Genomic DNA, 20129 nt, shown 5'->3' with positions numbered 1-20129 from the left:
CAGATCCTCTGTTCTTATAATTTTATTGTGTTCTTGACTCTTCCATTTGTAGATTGAGCTCAGGGTGATGCTGCTACGTACCTCATTTTGTAGTTGTTTTCTGTTCTTGTTGGTTCTCAGTCCACAGACCTTCCTTTAGGATGTTTTTTATAGCAGGGTTGACTTTGGCAAAACCCCTGAGCTTCTGTTAATTCTGGAATGTTTTGGTTACACCCTTGTATTTGATTGATAGCTTTGCTGGGTAGAGGATCCTTTGGTGGCAGTTTTTTTCTTTCAGGGTTTTATATATGTCTCCCAGTTGCCTTCTTGCTTGTGTGGTTTCTGTTGAGAGATCCGAACTTAATCTGATTTGCTTGCCTTTGTATGTTACACTTCTCTTTTCCCTAGCTGTTTCCAGGATTCTTTCCTTATCTTTGATTTTCGAGAGCTTGATTATTATATGTCTTGGTGATTTTCTTTTAGGAAGTTTATCCTTCCTGGGGTTCGTTGAAATTCTTGAATGCTTATCTTTTCACTTTTCAGGATGTTAGGAAAATTTTCTTCCAGAAGCTCTTCAACTATCTCCTCTGTGGACTTGTGTGATTCTTCCTGTGCCAGAATGCCGATAGTTCTTAAATTATTCATCTTCTTGTTGTCCAAGATGAATCTTAGGCCTTCTTCAGATTTTTTTATCCTTTTTTCTGCTTGCTCTTCTTCTTAGTAGTGTTGAGAGATTTATCTTCTAGCTCACTAGTTCTGACTTCTAGCTCTCCAGTTCTACTTTTTTGCCCTTTCAGTGTAGTATCCATTTCTGATATTCTATTATTAATCGTTTGGACCTCTTTCTGTAGGTTTTGTATTGTTTCCAATTCTGTATCTAGCTTTTGATACATTTTATAATCATTTTTTGAATTCCTTATCCGGCATTTCCAAAGCTTGCCCATCTTCCAGTATGGAGTGTCTGTCTACTTCCAGCGCATTTGCCTCAGTCACTTTATCTTGTTTCTGGACATATGCTGATACGGTCATCTGTTTCCGGTTTTTGGGCATATTCAGGAGTTATCTGTGGCCTTAATACTTATATGGGTGTGTATTTTGGTATTTTTTTATGCTTTCTGATTGACTCCAGGTAGATGTGATCAGGAGAGGGTTTTCCCTTTTCACTCTTCTTCCTGAGAAATTGCAAGTGCCACTGTTGGTCACTCTACGTAACTCAGGAGTTAATTTTCAGCCTGTTTCCTTTTTAGCTGACTGTCCTGCGCCACAATCCCCGTTCAGGCCTTTTTCCTAATGATAAACAATTCAGGGCTGGCTGTGGCCATTTTGCACTGCCGTTTCATTTAAGTGGAAACTGTCACTTTAAATTTTGAGGAGAACTGTTCGCATGCATAGTAGAACCCTCTTGGGGTGGGAGTGGGCTGTCCACTCACTCAGGCAACCCTTCTAGTCACCAGAAGGGAGGTGCACAGACAGCGAGACATCAATGAACAGATATCACAAAAAAATAATGTTCACACTTTTATTTCTGCGGTTCTGTCAGGCGTCCGTGACTGCCATGATCCTTCCCCCACTTGGTCTCACCTAAGATGGTGGCTCCTGGAGCAACTGAGCATCTTGAATTAGAAAGCAATGGATTTCTTGCTTCTGCTACAAATTCCCCTAGCTATAAGCCTTCCAACCTTATAAATATTCCTTTATATATGCTTCAGCATTCTGGCACCATCCTCTGAGCCTGCTTGGTCTGGTATTCTGTGGTGTTTCTGACCGAGCTCTTCACTGCACTTCCACCCTCTCTGCCAGCTTGTTTGTTCTCCCTAAAGGCTATTTGTTAACAGACAATCAGTGACACCCAGCAATTGTAAAATTTGCTGCTGCTTTTTAGGAACTTTGTTGGTGCAGTGGTTAAAGCACTTAGCCGCTAGATGAAAGGTCAGTGACTCCAACCCACCAGCCTCTGTATGAGAGAAATATATGGCAGCCTGCTTCTAGAAAGATTGCAGCTTTGGAAACCTTATGGGCAGTTTTATACTTTCACATGATAGCGTCCTTATGGGTCTGAATAGACTCAGTGGCACCAAGTTATTTAATCTGCTCTTAAGTTAAAACCTTGAATGAACTTGAAATTTACTTTAATCATATAGCCATGCATCTGCCTTGTTGCTTTTTTCTAGGTTTGCTGAATTATTATGTATAAATTCGGCACTTTTCCTTTTTTGACCACTCTATAAACGAGTCCTTCCTCATTCTCTGTCTCTTGTTTTTTGTTTTAGTGTCCTCATTGTGCATTGCTTGTCTCTGCCACACTACAATGTGTGATCCATTAGGCAATAACTTTGTATTGTTTAATGATGTATCTTAAATGCTAGACCAGTGCCTAACACATAGCAGTGAATTAATGCTTTAATGAATGAACCACATGAGGATTTAGGTGAAGAAGAGAAATACTGGATTAACTTTTTCTTTTCAAAATGATTTTGTGAGTATATTTAACATGAATAACAGTAAACTTGTATTTTAGGCTCCTTCTGTTATATTTTTAGAACATTCTAAGTCCAGTGGAATGAGTTTGAATATCATTCCTTCTGCAGTGGTATTTATTGACAGAGTAGGAAAACATCAGCTCAAATATTTTTAGACAATTTTTAAAGACTCAAGCCACTCAAATTATTTCCCCAAAATTCTCCTGATTTTGGAGGCAGCAGTTACTGTTGATGAAAAGTGGTTTATATGTGTAGTGTTTACCTCAGTGTATTTTCTCTTGTGCTATATCAGATAAAAACTTAATTTGTGTTTGTTCTGTCTTTGAGGATAAGTGTGTCTTTGCTTTTCCTCCATGCCAAGTCTACCTGGTAAAATAATTCATGTTGGTTTTTTCTAGGGATTAGATTTGTCTTCTGACTTCTACTTCTCTGTGTCATATGTATTGATTGAAACTCTGTTGTGCCCATTGTGGCCAGCAATGATGAGAACACTACCCCCCCCCCTTTTTTTTTTAAGACCTTTTATTGTGACTTGAGTGAAGTTTTACAGACAAGATCATCAGTTTTACATTCAACAAAGATATACTTTGTTTCATTTCAATGATTGCAATCCCCTCCATGGAACAACAGTTTCCTCTATATTGCTCCTACCGTCCATTCCATGTACCTTCCTATCCCTTCTCAACTTTGTCCTTCAGTACATGTTACCCCTTTGATTTTGAACGATTGACTGTTTCATAATTTATAGTGAGCATAGCTTAACTAGTGTTGTTGTTCCCCCTGTATACCTATGTACTGCTTTGCTGAAAGTTGGGTCAGGAGGGTCAGTTCCTTTCCTGACCTGAAGGGTGATCAAGGCCCATAGTCTCAGTTGCATCCAGTCTCTTTTTGACTAGTAAGCCCGGTCTTTTTTAAAAAAATAATTTTGAATTTTGTTCCACATATTTTGCTGCTCTATCCTGGATCTCCTTTCAGAGCAGTTAGCAGTGGTATCTAGGCATCATCTAGTTCTTCTGGTCTCAGAGTCACAGAGACTGATATTCACATGTTCCATTAGTCTGTTGGAATAACTGATTCCAAGTATCTTCATTTCTCACCACTCTTCTTTCTTTTGTACTTGGAAAACCAATAGCTGCATCTTAGATGGCTGCTCATGAGCTTTTACAAAAGTAGGATATAGAACATTTTCTTTATGGACTATGTTGTGCCAGTCGACTGTGTTGTTCCCTGAGATTATGGTCCTGATGCCCCAGGCTGAGCTACTCATTGCTTTAAGATATTTGATAGTATCTAAGAAGTTTTCATCATTTTGCCTGCTGTATGCTTCACCACATTCACAGTCATGTTTGCAGAAAAGGTAAATACTCATGTACCAATATCCTCTTTCAAACTCTTGGATATCTGTGGGATATATAAATATATACATATGCACACATATTCTACTCTTTCTCCCATACCCATTCAGCATGTGTCTCTGCCCATGTATCTACATGGAGCACATTGTTGTTCCAAGGTTGTATGTATATCAATATTTACCTCTATCTTCTTTAGCCCTTGAATACTTCCCTGTATCTTTATCTGTCTTAATCATTCTTCTGCCAACCTCCCTTTTCTTTTATATTGCCCTTCTGCTTCTTATATATTGCCCTTCCCTATCTTATATATTGTCCTCCCCATTAAGCAAAGGAGCTCTGGTAGCGTAGTGGTTACAAGTCAGGCTACCAACCTCAAGATCAGCAGTTCGAAACTATCAGCTATTCTGTGGGAGACAGATGAGGCTTTCTGCTCCCATAAAGATTTACAGCCTTGGAAACCCTGTACAGGGTCGCTATGAGTCGGAACTGACTCCACGGCACATAACAACAACATCACTCAAGCTAATATGTGTCTACCCCCTAGCTAGTGAATTACTCTCCCCTCTTTCCCACCCTGCTATTTTGCTCCGTAACACGTGTTAAATGAGTTAACATGCCTACGTACTTTCTAGCCAGTAAACTATTCTCCCTTCCTTCTCACCCCTGGCAACCATCAAAGAATGTTTCTTTTTTTTTTTCTTTCAAACTCTTGTATGTTTATATACGTAAATATATATATCCCACTCTTCCTCCCTTACCCATTCAACCTGTGTCTCAATCTATATATATCTATGCACAGAATACTGTTGTTTCAGGGTTGTATATGTATCACTATTTACCTCTATCCCTTTTAGACCATGCATATCTCTCTGTGTCTTCACCTATCTTTATAATTCTTCTACCACCCTCCCACTTCTTGTATATCACCCTCCCCATCATCCAAGCTAACTTGTGTTTACTCGGTAGCCAGTGAGTTACTCTCTCCTCCCTCCCACCTCATAATTTTTTCATAAAAAAAATTTTTTTTATTGTGAATTGAGTGGTAGTTTACATGACAGAACATTGGTTTTGCACTCGTCTTATTGTATTTCATTTCATTGCAATGATTACAATCCCCTCCATGCATCTTCATTCAACAGTATTTTCTTCTATTCCCTCTTTTTTTTCTTTTTTTAATATAAGCAGAATCACTCAGGAATACATAATCACTTAAACAACTAACCAAAATGCACATTCTGCAAGCCTGACTCTTGGCTGCCAGCATACAACCTTTCTCTTTCCATGAGTTTAGAGTCTTCAGCTGCTCTCTCTCACCATGTCATCATCTCTGCCTCCATTTCTGGTGTCGCTGCTTCTCTGGATAGGGTCCCACATTCCACTTGTGCTCTTCTCCCTTGCTGGTTTAGGTTCCTGTGTTCCTGCTGGAAGATTAACTACTCCCCCCTTTTTGCTACAAAACTTCTACCTTTACAGTTGTAACAATCGCAATTAGACATGATTACAATTACTATTGAATCATAAGAATCTTATCCCCATCTCTTTTCACTACACCCATCTAGACAAGATGAATACTAGTCAGTGGGGACTTTGTCTCCCCACCTCCCTCTACACACACTCTGAAACTAAACTGCCTCTTGAAAACTTGTAAGCCAGTTACTTTGTACCTTTATTGCCCCCCACAATTTAGGTATCTAATGTCTAAGTGCCCATTCCTATCAACCCTGTGTACAGAGGGGATAGGACTGATCCTTGATGTGATGATTCCTTTCCTGTCAGTTGGTATTTTGAGCTACTATATCCATAAGTATAGGCCAAGTTCCACCACACTTTTTTGCTCTTTAATTTGGAATGTGAAAATTGCCATGAAGGATTATTTTCTCATTTTTGGTTTCCTCAGACCATAAGGAATTGATGTAACTCAGTGTGACAATGGACAGGTCAAGTTAACTACCTTGATCTTAGAAATTTCTAAATTTGTAAGCTAGAAATATCTTATTTTTGGAAGTTATATTATTACATAATTATGTTACTCCTTGAGATATAAAACTGAATATAACTAATATGTAGTCTGTTTTCAGATTTCCCTAATTGTCTCAAACATCATTTCAGAGTTAATTTGTTTGACATAGGGCCCAAAGAGTTTCACATATTTCATTTGCCATCTATTTTCTTAAGTCTATTTCTATTACTATTTCTGCCCCTCACTTTTTCCCCTGAAACATTTATTTCTTGAAGAAATTGGGTCATTTGTTATGCAAAAATTCCAACATTCTTGGTTTTTATTTATTTTGATATCTAACTGCTTTGTGTCCTCAAAATTAAAACATAGGTCTTGATTAGATTCATGTTCAGCTTTTTACTTTTTTTGTTATAAATCGTAAGAATACATGGTAGGTGTGCTAGACACTTCATAATGCATTACATCAGGAAGGGTTTATTGTCTGGCTTTCCATTTTAGTGATGTTAACCATTGATTAGTAGGTTAAGGTGCTAATAATGATTTTACTTTTATTTCAGAAAAACTTGATTATTTGCTCTCAGACTACGATATCCTCGCTTTATCTAACATCCAGAAGCACTCAGTAAGAAAGAGAGATCTACAGACCTCAACACATTTAGAAACACTACTAACGTTTACAGCTTTGAAAAGGTAATTTGAATTATTTATGGAATAATATTGGGAACATGGGGGTTTGGTTTGGAAAAAGCAGAAAAATAAGGCTGACCACTGAAGTCCTGGTGTGGCGCTGTGGGTTAATGCACTGGATTGCAAAGTTGGTTTCATCTACAAGGGCGGCAGTTCAAGCTCACCAGCTGCTCCTCAGAAACCCTATACAGGGTTACTAAAGGTAAGGAGCTCTGATAGCGTAGTGGTTATGAATCGGGCTGTGAACCTCAGGGTCAGCAGTTCGAAACTACCAGCTGTTCCGCGGGAAAAACATGAGGCTTTCTGCTCCTGTAAAGATTTACAGCCTTGGAAACCCTGTACAGGGCTGCTATGAGGCGGAACTGACTCCACGGTACATAACAACAACAACAACAACAAGAGTTGGAAATGACTCAACAGCACTTAACAATAACAGCAACACTGATGTCTTAGGAAGTAAAGATTTGTAAGTGATATAATTAAATCTATCATAATTTTGTATAATGTCTTCTCCTATTCTAAAATTCATACTGATAAAGAAAGTATTAAAAAAGAAAGAAAACTCATGTTTAAAAGGTATTAATGATGATATTAATATTTTTGTGAAATTACTATAAAGAACTTTAACTAACAAATGGGTAAAATAGTTAGATTTATGTTGGTGCTACTTTAGAACTATGAACCGTGTAATCTTTATTTATGAAGACACTGAAGCTTAAAGGATAAAGGATTTGTTTAGGATTCCATTGAGTAGTGAGCTGGGTTTAGAATTTGGGATTCTTTCTATGTTGGGTTCCCCTTCACAACCTAAACTGATTGATGTGCCATATTTGAGTAGTAGTTTTAATATCTCATTGTTTTGTAGATGTGAATCTGTTAGGTAATTGCAGGCCTCTTTTAAAAGTAGCTCTGTTTAATATCCAAAACCAACTTCCAAAGCAACCCATTACTACTGTTGAGTCATCTCATAGCAACCTTATACAACTGAGTAGAACTGCCCCATAGCATCTCCAAGGCTGTAAATCTTTATGGAAGCGGACTGCCACATCTTTTTCCTGGTGGCTTTGAACAGCCAGTCTTTCAGTTATCTTTTAGCCACTGCCACCAAAACAGCAAAATAAGTACTTTTGTTGCTGTTAAGTACCGTTGGCTGTAAATCTTTACAGGAGTAGAAAGTCTTATCTTTCTCCCATGGAGCATCTGGTAGTTTCGAACTGCTGACCTTAACGTTCGCACTGCTGACCCTGAGGTTCGCAGCCCGATTTATAACCACTATGCTACCAGAGCTCCTTAAAATAAGTACTTTTGCTGTTATGTGCTGTGGAGTCAGTTCCAACTCATAGCGACCCTGTATAGGGTTTCCAAGGCTGTAAGTCTTTATGGGAGCAGAAAGCCTCATCTTTCTCCCGCAGAACAACTGGTAGTTTTGAATTGCTGACCTTGCGGCTTATAGCCCAATTCGTAACCATAGGATACACCTTCTCTATGACTTTTATCTTTGTTGTTGTTGTTAAGTGCCCTTGAGTTGGTTCTGCCCATAGCGATCCTGGGTCAGATCGCTTGAGGTTCCAAATGACTTTGCAGTCCAGTGCTTTAACCCACAGCACCACACCTGGATATTAAATACGTGATTTTTAAAACAAACTACAGAGAGTATAAAATGTTTCTACTTCTTTCTTAATCAGTCAAACTCCCTAGACCTATAGTTTCTTGTATAAACTTCCAAAATTTCCAAAAGATTTCATTAAAAAAAAAAAATCTAGATCTTTGTGTATATAGTTGTTATAGAGAACATAGATTTGCTTCATTTTTAACAGCGGCATATATATTTCATTGCATGGAATTGTTATGGATTTAGTTGATTAGTATTCTACAGGTGTATATTATTTAACCAGAGTGATTTTTTTTTTTTGGAGGGATGAAGGGTGACTATTAATGTACCAGTGAATAACTTCGTAAATATACTTTCTTAATAGAATACTTGCTAGAAGGAGGATTGATAATTTGAGGATGTGTATTTTATAAATGTTCACAGATACTGCTACATTTCCTCCTAAAGAGATTAAATTTTATTATTCTTCTAAAAGCTGTATGTGTGTTTAGTTGTTTCCTGTTTTTGTTGTTGTTGTTAAGTGCCATCCAGTTGGTTCAGACTCATAGCAACCTTGTATACGGTTTCCAAGGCTGTGTATTTGAATGATCAGAAAGCCTCATCTTTCTCCCGTGAAGCCATTGGTAGACTGAAACCATTGAACTTGTGGTTTGCAATTCAGTGCTTATCCTACAGAGCTACCACACTCTGTTTCTTGTAACCCTTGTCAATACTAACTAAAAACACCATACCCATTGAGTTGCTTCTGACTTATAGTCACCTTATAAAAGAGAGTAGAACTGCCCCATAGGGCTTCCAAGGTTGCCGTTACATAGAGGCAGACTGCTGCATCTGTCTCCTGTAGAGCAGGGTTATCAAACCACTGACCTTTCACTTGGCAGCTGAGCACTTAGCCTACTGTGCCACCAGGCCTTCTTGCCAATACAGGCTGTCCCCAGGTTACAAGCAAGGTACATTCCTATGTGTGTCTATAATTCAAATTTGTAGGTAAAGTGGAACAGCAGGTGCATACAGTTCTTATTTAGTGCACAAAGGAGCCCTGGTATTGGGTCAAGTGTTGGACTGCTAGTTGCAAGCTTGAAAGATTAGAGGGTTGGAGATTCAAACCCGCTAGTTGCAAGTTTGAAAAATTAGAGGGTTGGAGATTCAAACCCACTAGCTTCATCTCAGTAGAAAAATAAGGTTGCCTGCCTCCATAAAGATTTATTGCCTTGGAAACCCTAAGGAGCAGTTCTACTCTGTCCTGTGGCAGTGGGTTTAGTTTTGATTTAGTGCATGTAAAGGCTCAAGGAAGCATTTTCAGTGATTTAAAAGCTGCACAGGCAACGAAGGTGATGGGGATGCAGAACTTGTTGTGAGTAGGGGTTGGTTTAATGAGTTCAGAGTAAGGGCAAATTTACGTAACATTAAAGGGAACCCTGGGTGGCGCTGTGGGTTAATGTGTCAGACTACAAAGCCGTTTGAACTGCAAGGACAGTTCAAGCTCACCAACTGCTCCTCGGAAACCCTATACAGGGTTGCAGTGGTTCGGAACCGACTTGACAACACTTAACAACAACAATGAATTGTAAGTTGGACCTCAGATGTTCATAAAATGGATATTTACTATACTAGGTTTTACTACAGGTTTTGCTTCTCTGAGAGGAGGGAATGTTATCTCATTGCTATAATTTTCAATTTGCCTGAGATTGCGTGTTGTCTTAAATGCTTAATTCATTTATTTTTTCTATGAACTGCCTTTTCACATATTCTTTGACAGTTTTTCTGTTGGGATTTTAAATCCATAATCATATGTGTATGTATTGTTTTTAAGTTTTTATTGTGAATTGAGTGATAGTTTACATGGAAGAACATTGGTTTTACAATTGTTTCATTGCAGTGATTACAGTCTTCTCCTCCTTGCATCATCATTCAACAATATTTGCTACTATTCTCTCTGCCTTTTTTTTTAAATACACGAAAACAGTCAGGAATTTACAATCATTTAAACAACCAAAGGGCACATTCTGCAAGCCTGCTTCCTGGCTGCAAGCATACAAGCTTTCTCTTTCCATGAGTCTAGAGTCCTCAGCTGCTCTCTCTCTCCATGCTTTCATCTCTGCCTCCATCTCTGGTGTCGCTGTTTCTCTGGATAGGGTTCTGCATTCTGCTTGTGCTCTTCTCCCTTGATGGTCCTAGGATCCTCTGTTCTGGACTATAAGATTAACTAATTCCCCCTTTTTGTTACAAAACTTCTACCTTTACAGTTGTGACTATTGCAATTAGTCATGATAACAATTGTTGTTGTTAAGTGCTGTCGAGTATTTTCCTACCCATAGCGCCCTTATATAGGGTTTCCAAGGAGCAGCTGGTGAGCTTTAACTTCCGACTTTGCAGTTCAAATGACTTTGCAGTCTGGTGCATTAACCCACAGTGCCACACCAGAACACCCATGATAACAGTTACTCATTGTTAAATCCTAAGACTTTTATCCTCATCTCTTTTCACCAGACCTGCCTAGACAAGATGAAATCTATTTAGTGGGGATTTTACCTTCCCCAGCACACTCTGAAACTAAACTCCCTCTTGAAAACTTGTAAGCCAGTCACTTTGTTCCTTTATGTTGTTGTTGTTATATGCCGTTGAGTCGATTCCGACCCATAGCGACCCTGTATAGGGTTTCCAGGGAGCAGCTGATGAGTTTGAACCACTGACCTTGTAGTTCAAATGGCTTTGTAGTCTGACCCATTAGCCCACAGTGCCACACCAGGATTCCTTGTTCCTTTATGTTGTTGTTGTTGTTAAGTGCCCTCGAGTCGGTTCCGACCCATAGCGACCCTGTACAGGGTTTCCGAGGGTGTAAATCCTTACGGGAGTAGAAAGCCTCATCTTTCTCCTGTGGAGAGGCTGGTAGTTTCGAACCGCTGACTTTATAGTGCCCCACAATTTAGGTAGCCAATGTCTAAGTTGTCCATTCCTATCAACACTGTATACAGTGGGGATACTTGATGAATCACATGTGTTTTTGACTGTTTTTATTTTTCTTAGTTATTGCCTTCATTATATTATTTTTGAATAATAGATTTTATGTTAAAACTATTAGAGTATGTTTAGCTCCCAACATATAGCAAATTTGAGCAGAGTTTTACTAATAATGGAGTCTTGGTGGTTCTATAGGGTAAGTGCTGGACTGCCAACCACTAGGTTGGTGATTCAAACCCACCAGCTGTTTTTTGGAAGTCCTATACACTATGAGTCAGAACCAATTCAATGGCACTTAACAATAACAACAACATTACTAATAATAGCAATAGTTACTAATAATAGTAGCATCTATAGTTTATGAGATGCTTATTTTTTATAATTTACCCTGGTGGGGTTGTAGGTTAAGCACAGGACTGCTAACTGCAAGGTTGACAGTTCAAATTTACCAGCCCCTCTGCGGAAGAAAGATGAGGCTCTCTGCTCCTGTAACGATTTACAGTCTTCAAAACCCTGTACAGGGTCGATATGGGTCAGCATTGACTCAATGACAGTGTATTTGGGCTGGGTTTTAGGCACTTTGCAAATATTATCTCTTATTCTTAACACACTTTGCATATAAGTTTTTGTTAATTCCCTTTCTGAAGGTAAAAAAAAAAAAAAAATGAGGTTCACAGAGGTTAGGTAACTTGCCCAGATCTAATTCTGAAACTTGTGTTATTTCTGTTGCACTAGTAGAAAATTAGTGGAGTGGACATAATATCAAGAAATGAATAGAAGAAAGGGAAGAGAATATTGGTTGGCAACTATAAAATGATATGAGTTCAAAATTTTTCTTGGTTTCCTGTAAAATTAGATTTGGAGTGACCTAGGGTCACTAGTGTGGTGCTGTAGAATAAGTACTGGATCGCAAAGTTAATTTGAATCATGGAGTTCAACCCCCCAAGCCACTCCTCGGGAACCCTATACAGGGTTGCCATGAATTGGAACTGACTCAGTGGCACTTAAAGGCAACAATAAAACATAGACTCCTTGCCATAGGGACAAATACTTCTGAAGCCTTAAATGCTTAAATTTCATGCTTTATAGATGATATTGATTCCTTAAGAAAGTGTTAAATGTTGTTCACTTAATATCTTGTCTATTTAAGAAATCAGTTTCCATCTTAAGTATTTAATGGGAAATGTTTCTAACAATGTATGAGAACTTTGTAACATGTATTTTAAAATAGGTTGTATCATTTAATCTTCAAAATCATTTACTGTGTGGTATTATTTCCTTTTGTGCGTGAGAATATTTAGGCCCAGAAGTTAAAGTCAAAATCAAATAGTTACATAAGTGGTGGAAACAGGATTTGAGTCAGGTTTGGTAGACTCCACATTCCATGCCATTTCCTTTCTGTTCATTTGTGCTATTAAAGCTTAAAAACAAGAAAAAAATGGGTGGAGGGGTGGTGGCGGTACTTTATAAATGATCAGTTTGTACCAAGAAAAAAAGGGTAGAGGGGTGGTGGCGGTACTTTATAAACCATCAGTTTGTACCAAGAATTAAAGGGTGGAGGGGTGGTGGTGGTACTCTATAAACTATCAGTTTGTACCGGGGCTGAAATAGCAAAAGCAAAGCCACAGGATACTTCGTGATGATTGTAAATAAGAAAATTCTGTCAAAGATGTACTTTCCCAGCTTTTTCTTATGATAAAAATGTTATTGTCTTAAATATCGAATGTTTTTAATCATTGCTTTTTCTTCTTTCTTTAACTACTATCTTAAAGGAGTATTTTGATTATTATCGGCTGACTTACATTTCAGTATTTGACAAAAATTCAAACTGAAAAGTGTCTGATTCATTCAGTTACAGACAAGTCCTATGCTTAGCCCCTTAACCATTGGACTGATTTTGAGATTCCTGAGTTTGGTTCCCTTAAGTTCACAGTTTCCTGAACTCTTAAAACCAAAACATTGTGGAAGTGACTGGGCTGTTGTTGGCAAGCCTGTTTTCCAGTCTAGTTCTTCTTGTAAGATGAAGTGGTTTCAAAGCTTGAAAAGGCCAGAAAATCTTGCCCTACATGAGCAATTGAAAGAACAAGTACAGAAGGGTGGGAGGTGGGGAAGACACAAGGTGTTCCTATTTGTTAAAATTTGCCAGATATGGATACAAAACTGATAAAACGAGCAAATCAGTCTTCTTCCTAGATGCGCAGTGAAAACAAATTCTATTAGTATGTTGAACTGCTCTGAATATATCACCCAACTACTTCAACAGAATGATCAGTAGAGTACAGAATAGAAATAGAATCATTCAAATGGGGAAATCTGAATGGGTAGGTAGTATTTTCCAGTTTTGATTTTTCTCAGATCATAAGGAATTTTTTAGCCAAAGGTAGTACTCCCAGTTTTTATGTCAGGACTGAAACGTGTAGAAATTATTTATTTTTCATTTGAAGGTGAGTCTGACTTTAGGGGTGTAGCCCACATAAGAGATGATGATGTTGCAATAAGAGCATTATCTTTGAGTAGTTGTTGTGAAGTGCTGTCGAGGTGGTTCCGACCCATAGTGACTCTGTATAGGGTTTCCGAGGAACAACTGGTGAGCTTGAACTGCCAACCTTACGGTTCAAAGTCACTTTGCAGTCCAGCACACTAACCCACAGCGGTAAAATTATGTAAACCAAGATAATAAAATTAATTTTAGATGGACTATTAACAAATTAAAAAGCATTAGTATGCTCAGAGATTGTATGATGAATTAAAGTAATTCTATAAAAAAAACTGAAACTGTTCAAATTTTACCTTTACCTTGAAAGTTAAATTTCCTCTTGGTTATTAGTCAATAAATACCATTAGTCAGTTTGAACCACAAGACTGGTGGTTCAAGCTCATCAGCCACTCCTTGGAAACCCTATACAGGGTCGCTGTGGTTTGGAACTGACTCAGTGATACTTAACAACAACATTGTACATATTCCTAACAGTTGTTGTTGTTTGGTGCCATCGAGTCGGCACCAACTCATAGCGACCCTATGCACAGCAGAATGAACCAATGCCCGATCCTGGGCCAACCTTACTATTGTTGCCACACCTGAGTCCATCGATGCTGCCACCTGGCCAATCCATCTCGTTGGGGGTCTTCCTCTTTTTCTCTGACCCTCTATCTTACCAAACATGATATCCTTGTCTAGTGACTGTTCCCTCCTGATAATATGTCCAAAGTATGAGAGATGAAGTTTGGCCATCTTGGCCTCTAAGGAGCACTCTGGCTGCACGTCTTCCAAAACAGATCTATTGATTGTTTTGGCATCCCATGGCACTTTCAGTATTCTCCAACACCATAATTCAAAGTCATCAATTCTTCTACAACCTTCCTTATTCACTGTCCAGCTTTCACATCCATCTGAGGTTATTGAAAATACCATGGCTTGGTCAGGCGCACCTTAGTTCTCAAGTTGACATCTTTGCTCTTCAACACTTTAAAAAGTTCCTGTGCAGCAGATTTGCCTAATGCAATACGTTGTCTGATCTCTTGACTGCTGCTTCCGTGAGTGTTGATAGTTGATCCAAGAAGAATGAAGTCCTTGACAACTTCAATCTTTTCTCTGTTGAATCCTAGCAGTAAGATGTGTGAAAAATGAACAGTTGTAAGTGTGGTTTATCATAACTCGAATATACAGGGGTGTCCATGTGTGGTGTGGTAAAGTAGTGAAAAAGTTACAAATAGCATTTTGGTAGTTAAGATAATGTCTAATTTTTTTCATAGATAATGTTTGTTCCTCCTATGAGCAAATACTTCCTCATATTTAATAACAAACTAAATGGACCATTAAAAATTGGATATAAAAAAAATGCTAATTCAGATTGGCTAGCACTAGTCTGTAGATACTTTAATCACTTGAATCAAAAGTCAGAAAGATATATGCGGGGGCTTTGAAAGGTTCATGGAAAAATTCCATTTTTTCCATGTTGTCTCCTTGTTGTCATTGTTAGTGCTGTCAAGTCTGTTCCAACTCATAGTGACCCCTTTGTAGGGTTTCTGAGAAACAGCTAGTGTATTTGAACCTCCAACTTTGTGGTTGAAACCTACATTGCTATCGAGTGCTTATCCTACAACACCACACCAGGATGCCCCTGTATATTCGAGTTATGATGATCCACACTTACGACTGTTAATTTTTTGACATCTTACTGTTAGTAATATGTACTAAATACAGTGTTGCAGCATGTCATATGCATGATCTTATCTTTCTCATGCCAACCTCCAAAGACAAGTATATATTAGGTTTATGAAAATACTGTTAAGAAAGGCAATAATAATGAAGACTAAAAAATACAAAAGAGGTCTTCAATTTATGTCAGACCCGGAAGTACGTCATAAGTTGGGAACTACATGTATGAGTATGCTAAAGAATATTTGTATGTAAATAACTTTACATAATTTTGAGAAAATGGAATAAGTGTCAGTCAAAAATTATTGCTACTAGGGTTCCAGTTCATTCATGGAAGAGTTTATTCTAAACAAAATGTGTTTAAACATGTCTCTGTGATTAGTGAGTAGATGCAGAGACCAAGTTCTCACAGTAATACATTTGACTTTTTCTCATTAGGGTACCTTCAAGAAAAGGATACTTTTTGTGCCATACAAAAAGTAATTTTGAAGACAGGGATAATATCAAATATTTAACAATACTCAAATAAACGTCTTCCCAAATGACTGATGCTGTACAGCAAGTTTACAGGACTTCTATCCCACATAAAACAACAGTTTTTAGATGGATCATGTGTTACAAGATAGTCAGGAACCCCTCAAAGATGACCCCAAGAGGGAAGACTGTCACCCTTGAATGAAGAAGTTGTGGTTGAAGTCCAGAAACTGTTGGAAGAAGAATTTAGAATTCATATGATGACTACTGAAGTTGGGATCTCACATGGTTTGGCATTTTCAATATTAAGCAAACATCTAGATTTCACCTTGATATAGTCGCCAAAAACGTTGTGCAAAGATCAGCTAGTTCAAAGAGCTCATCTTTCCATCAGTCTTAAGCAAAATCAAAGCTAGTGAAGACGATTTCATAGACCAAATTGTAACTTGGGATGTGTCTTGGGTTTACCAATATAATCCAGAGAGCAAGGGTCAATCAAAACAGTAGCTTCCACGGGGATCTGCTGGGCCAGCTAAATTCAAGGCAGAGAGGTCAGTTCAGAATGTTATGGTCACTGTTATTTTGTAATCCCAAAAGGGTCGTATAAATTTTCTTAAAGGACATTGTAATTAGGTAGGCTTATTTTGAAAACTAAGGAGCTTTTGTAGCATAGCGATTATGAATCGGGCTGCTAACTGCAAGGTCAACAGTTTGAAACTACCAGCTGTTCTGTGAGAGGAAGATGAGGCTTTCTGCTCCCGTAAAGATTTACAGCCTTGGAAACCCTATGCAGGGTCGCTATGAGTGGGAACTGACTCCATGGCGTATCACCACCACCACCGTTTTGAAAACTGCAGTGGTGATAAAAGGCCAGAAAAGTTGGTGCCAAGGAATTTTTTTTTTTTTTTTTTTCCTGACAATGCACCTACTCAGGGTAGTAAGGGCTGTCCTATGAGAAGGGCTGTCCTATGAGAAGGGCTGTCCTATGATAATTTTGTTGGGAAACCTTACCCCATCTACCCTGTAACCGTGATGTTATCCCTTCAGACTTCTTTTTGTTCCCCAAACTCAAAGGAACATGATTTGAATCCCTTGAGGATGCCTAATCAGCCTTTTTGACATTGTAAATCAAAGAGTTGAGAATTCTTTAGGGAAGGAGTAAAGAGATGGAAACACTGCTTTCATCAGTGTATAGACTTGTATGTAGGGTATATAGAGAAACAATAGCTTTACATTTGATAATATTGTCTCAAAGATTTTTATGATTTTGTAGAAGTACCTTTGAGTTGCCTTTGTAAAATACTATACATTTTGTCTGACAAATCAAGTTGGAGGTTTTATAGCTCAAAGGCTGAGGTTGGGAACTTAAAAAACTTATTTTTATCATTGGTTGGCCTTTATATTATAAAGAACGTACTTAATGTCAAAAATGAAAAATGAAATTCCAGTAGTTAATCTGAAAAGAACATTAAGTGAAAGTAATATAGCAACTCATAAACAGCTCTAAAATTAAATAATAAGGCATTTATAACAGTAATGCTTTTCTTTTCAAAGTTCTTAGCATAACTGAAGAGAAAAAAAATCCATAGCTGTGACTGCGTGGGAAGATGCATTTAGAATAGCAGGAGAAAATGCTCCTCGGTTTTCTGAAATAATGTTTTATTGTCTCTCTCCTTGTGACCATTAAAAAATATAAGTAAACTAAAATTACCTTGTTATGTTCAAAAAGCTAAAAATATTTGTTGCCATGGAGACAGTCTCAGCCTAGATTCTTTCTGGCAGTGAAAATACTCATTCAAACCCATAGGGAAGTAACATTTCATATTTTTAACACCACAGCTGAAAAAATTTGTTCACATGGTTGAGAAGAATAGCATACCTTTCTTAGTCTTTGGTGTTATGTCAGGATTGAAACTTATAGAAAGCAAAAAAATACAAAGCCATCTAAAGGATTGAAATGTGTATTTTAATGTCTGTGTTGGATACCTTGTATTTATTTTCTTTATGGTGGTTTTATAGAAACAGGAAAAAAACGTAAGTGCTTTTAAATATAAATAAGCATTTATTACTTTTGCACAGTAGTAAGAATTTTCTCATAGGAATATTGAGCTAGAGGCAGTATAGTATAGCATTTTGAAATAAACACTGAATTCTAATTCCAGTGTCACTATTTACTGTCTCTGTAATTTTAAGTTTGTTGATTAACCTCCAACCCTCAAATTTTACTTATTTCAACTCGAGGTATTAGGACTAAGTAGGTGCTCAGTAAATGGCATGTAATTAGATTGTTGTTAAAGCCTGTCAAGTTGGTTCCAACTTAGTGTGTTAAGTTGGTTCTGACTCAGCAACTCTGTATAGGGTGTCTGAGGAGTGACTGGTGGATTTGAACCGCTGACCTTATGGTTAGCAGTCCAATCCTTATCCTACAGTGCTACACCAGAACTTTTTTTTTTTAATGTTTTATTGTGAATTATGTGATAGTTTACGTGGAACACCAGGACTTTTAATAAATTTTTAAGACAGTCAGGACTCCAGTGTAAACTTCACAGACGTGTGTGTATGTGTATTTCAGGATTGCCAGGAATGATGAGTACCTAGACTCTTTGAATCTTATTTCTCCTCTAGTGTTAGTTTCTCTTGGTCTGCCAAGTTTTTACAACTATAGTTTTCATTTGTCTTTTCAGGAGATGTATGACTTTAAATACCTAATAAAACAGTAGTTATAACTTGACTTACTATTTTGCTAGTTTCAACTTTTTTGACTTTCTAAGAAAGTTTAATTAAGTGAAAATTAGGGTTATATTTTATGTGTTTATAGTAAAATTTGAGTGTATTCTCTTTTAGGCATTTTAAGTTATACCTGACATCAAGTACTGAACGCTTCTCACAGAATTTCAAAGTAGTGATAGTGGATGGTAAAAATGAAAGCGAGTATGCAGTAAAGTGGCAGGACTTCTTCAGTGGACATGTGGTCGGTTAGTATGAATTTTGTTTGCCCTTGTTCTATCTCAGTGTTAGATGTCCAACTCTAACTTGATTACTTACATATTCTTTTTTGGTGATGAGAAGGAAGAATTGTCCAAGAAGTTCTATTCATTGACCATGTTATTTGAACTGTTTATATGAGCATAGGCATTCTAAGAGGGGACATGGATACCAGCTAGCATGTCAAACTAGTTATTTTAATAGTTAAAATTTTCTCTTATGTGATAAGAATTTTTTGCCTCCAGCCAATGATTATAGGCTTCCTTTATGAAATTTTACATAGGGAAGCTAGAAGATACAATGAAAAATGATTTTCACCCTATTCTGCATTTATTTCAGAAAATATATCAAATAAACAACTGCCTTTTGCTTTTTGAAATCTTTCTGCAATAGAAAAAAAATACATAGCATTCAAGTGTCCAAAGAGTACTACAGTACAAGACCTTGTAAGCTCCAAATCATGCTTTCTATTTCCTCTTAGTTCTTCCTTACTCCAAAAGTGGCGAAGTTATTTCAGAAGACAATCTACAGTTCTGTATGAAACACTGTAGACAGTCATTGTAAAAAGCTTAAGGAAAAGAGGTTTCAAATTATTAGCATTGAGGCTACCTTTTGGGAGGTGAGAATTATCTACTTTCTTTATGGGACTTTTGTTTCTTGGTTGCAAGTCTCTCACAATGTTTAGGCAAAGTCCTCTCTGATGAAGAGTTGGTTGATTTTCCTGACACTGATGCATAGAACTCAGTATAAATTGTTTTTGATAATGAAAATTATTTTTCCTTTTAAGGTGAGCCTGACTCTAGGGTTCTAGCCCACATAGGAGATGATGATGTTACAATAAGAATCAACACAGATGGAGCAGAATATAATATAGAGGTAAATGCATATATTGATGAATTTTTTTTTCTAATATCAAGTGTCTCTGATTTTTAAAAAGCCGTTTTCCACTTGTTTTAAGATGGCAAAGGTGAAAATTAATTATGCTTATTTCTTTTCTCCACATATTTAAAGTTTTTATGCTCACCAGGAAAGTAGATGAGTTTTAAAGGTACTATTTTATATACATATGGAAGTATCATAAAATGTACCCAGTAGTTCTTAGTCCTATAATTGAGACAGCATCATGTAAAATGATTAATAGAAAATCCTGTGTTTGCCTCTTGATTAATTTTTTCTTTATTCTTCCTCTAATAATCCTACTATTAAGTATATACCTTCTTTCTTTTCCCTTCTAGTCACTAGAAATTAAAGATCTATAAAGGGAGATAGTTCGTAGTATTACAAGTTGAAAGAGAAAATGATTAAAGTACTAGCAGTAGAAACCAAGACCAAACTAGCAGGAAAATGCTTATCTTATTTTATTTTATTTATTTATTTATTTTTTGGAAACTCTGGAGATTGAGTGTTATGCTTTTTTTTTTTCCCCCACTCAGGCATATATAATAAATTACATCTCCAAAGGGCACATTCTGCAAGT

At 37.3% G+C, this 20129-nt stretch overlaps 1 protein-coding gene across 2 annotated transcripts in view; it reads left to right on the top strand.

The window, feature by feature from the left end:
• The window catches only part of ADAM17 (ADAM metallopeptidase domain 17), a 105404-nt gene that overhangs the window by 17031 nt on the left and 68244 nt on the right, over nucleotides 1-20129 (top strand). For both annotated transcript variants that reach the window (XM_006863985.1, XM_006863986.1), the window contains exons 2-4: nucleotides 6332-6464; nucleotides 18512-18642; nucleotides 19440-19528. In XM_006863985.1, the coding sequence (XP_006864047.1) occupies nucleotides 6332-6464; nucleotides 18512-18642; nucleotides 19440-19528 (353 nt within the window). The remainder of the gene's footprint in view (nucleotides 1-6331; nucleotides 6465-18511; nucleotides 18643-19439; nucleotides 19529-20129) is intronic.

Source organism: Chrysochloris asiatica, unplaced genomic scaffold (genome assembly GCF_000296735.1).
Source record: "Chrysochloris asiatica unplaced genomic scaffold, ChrAsi1.0 scaffold00058, whole genome shotgun sequence".
NCBI classification, from domain to species: domain Eukaryota; kingdom Metazoa; phylum Chordata; class Mammalia; order Afrosoricida; family Chrysochloridae; genus Chrysochloris; species Chrysochloris asiatica.
The sequence above is the reverse complement of the archived record's forward strand: the minus strand, read 5'-3'. Positions and strand labels throughout refer to the sequence as shown.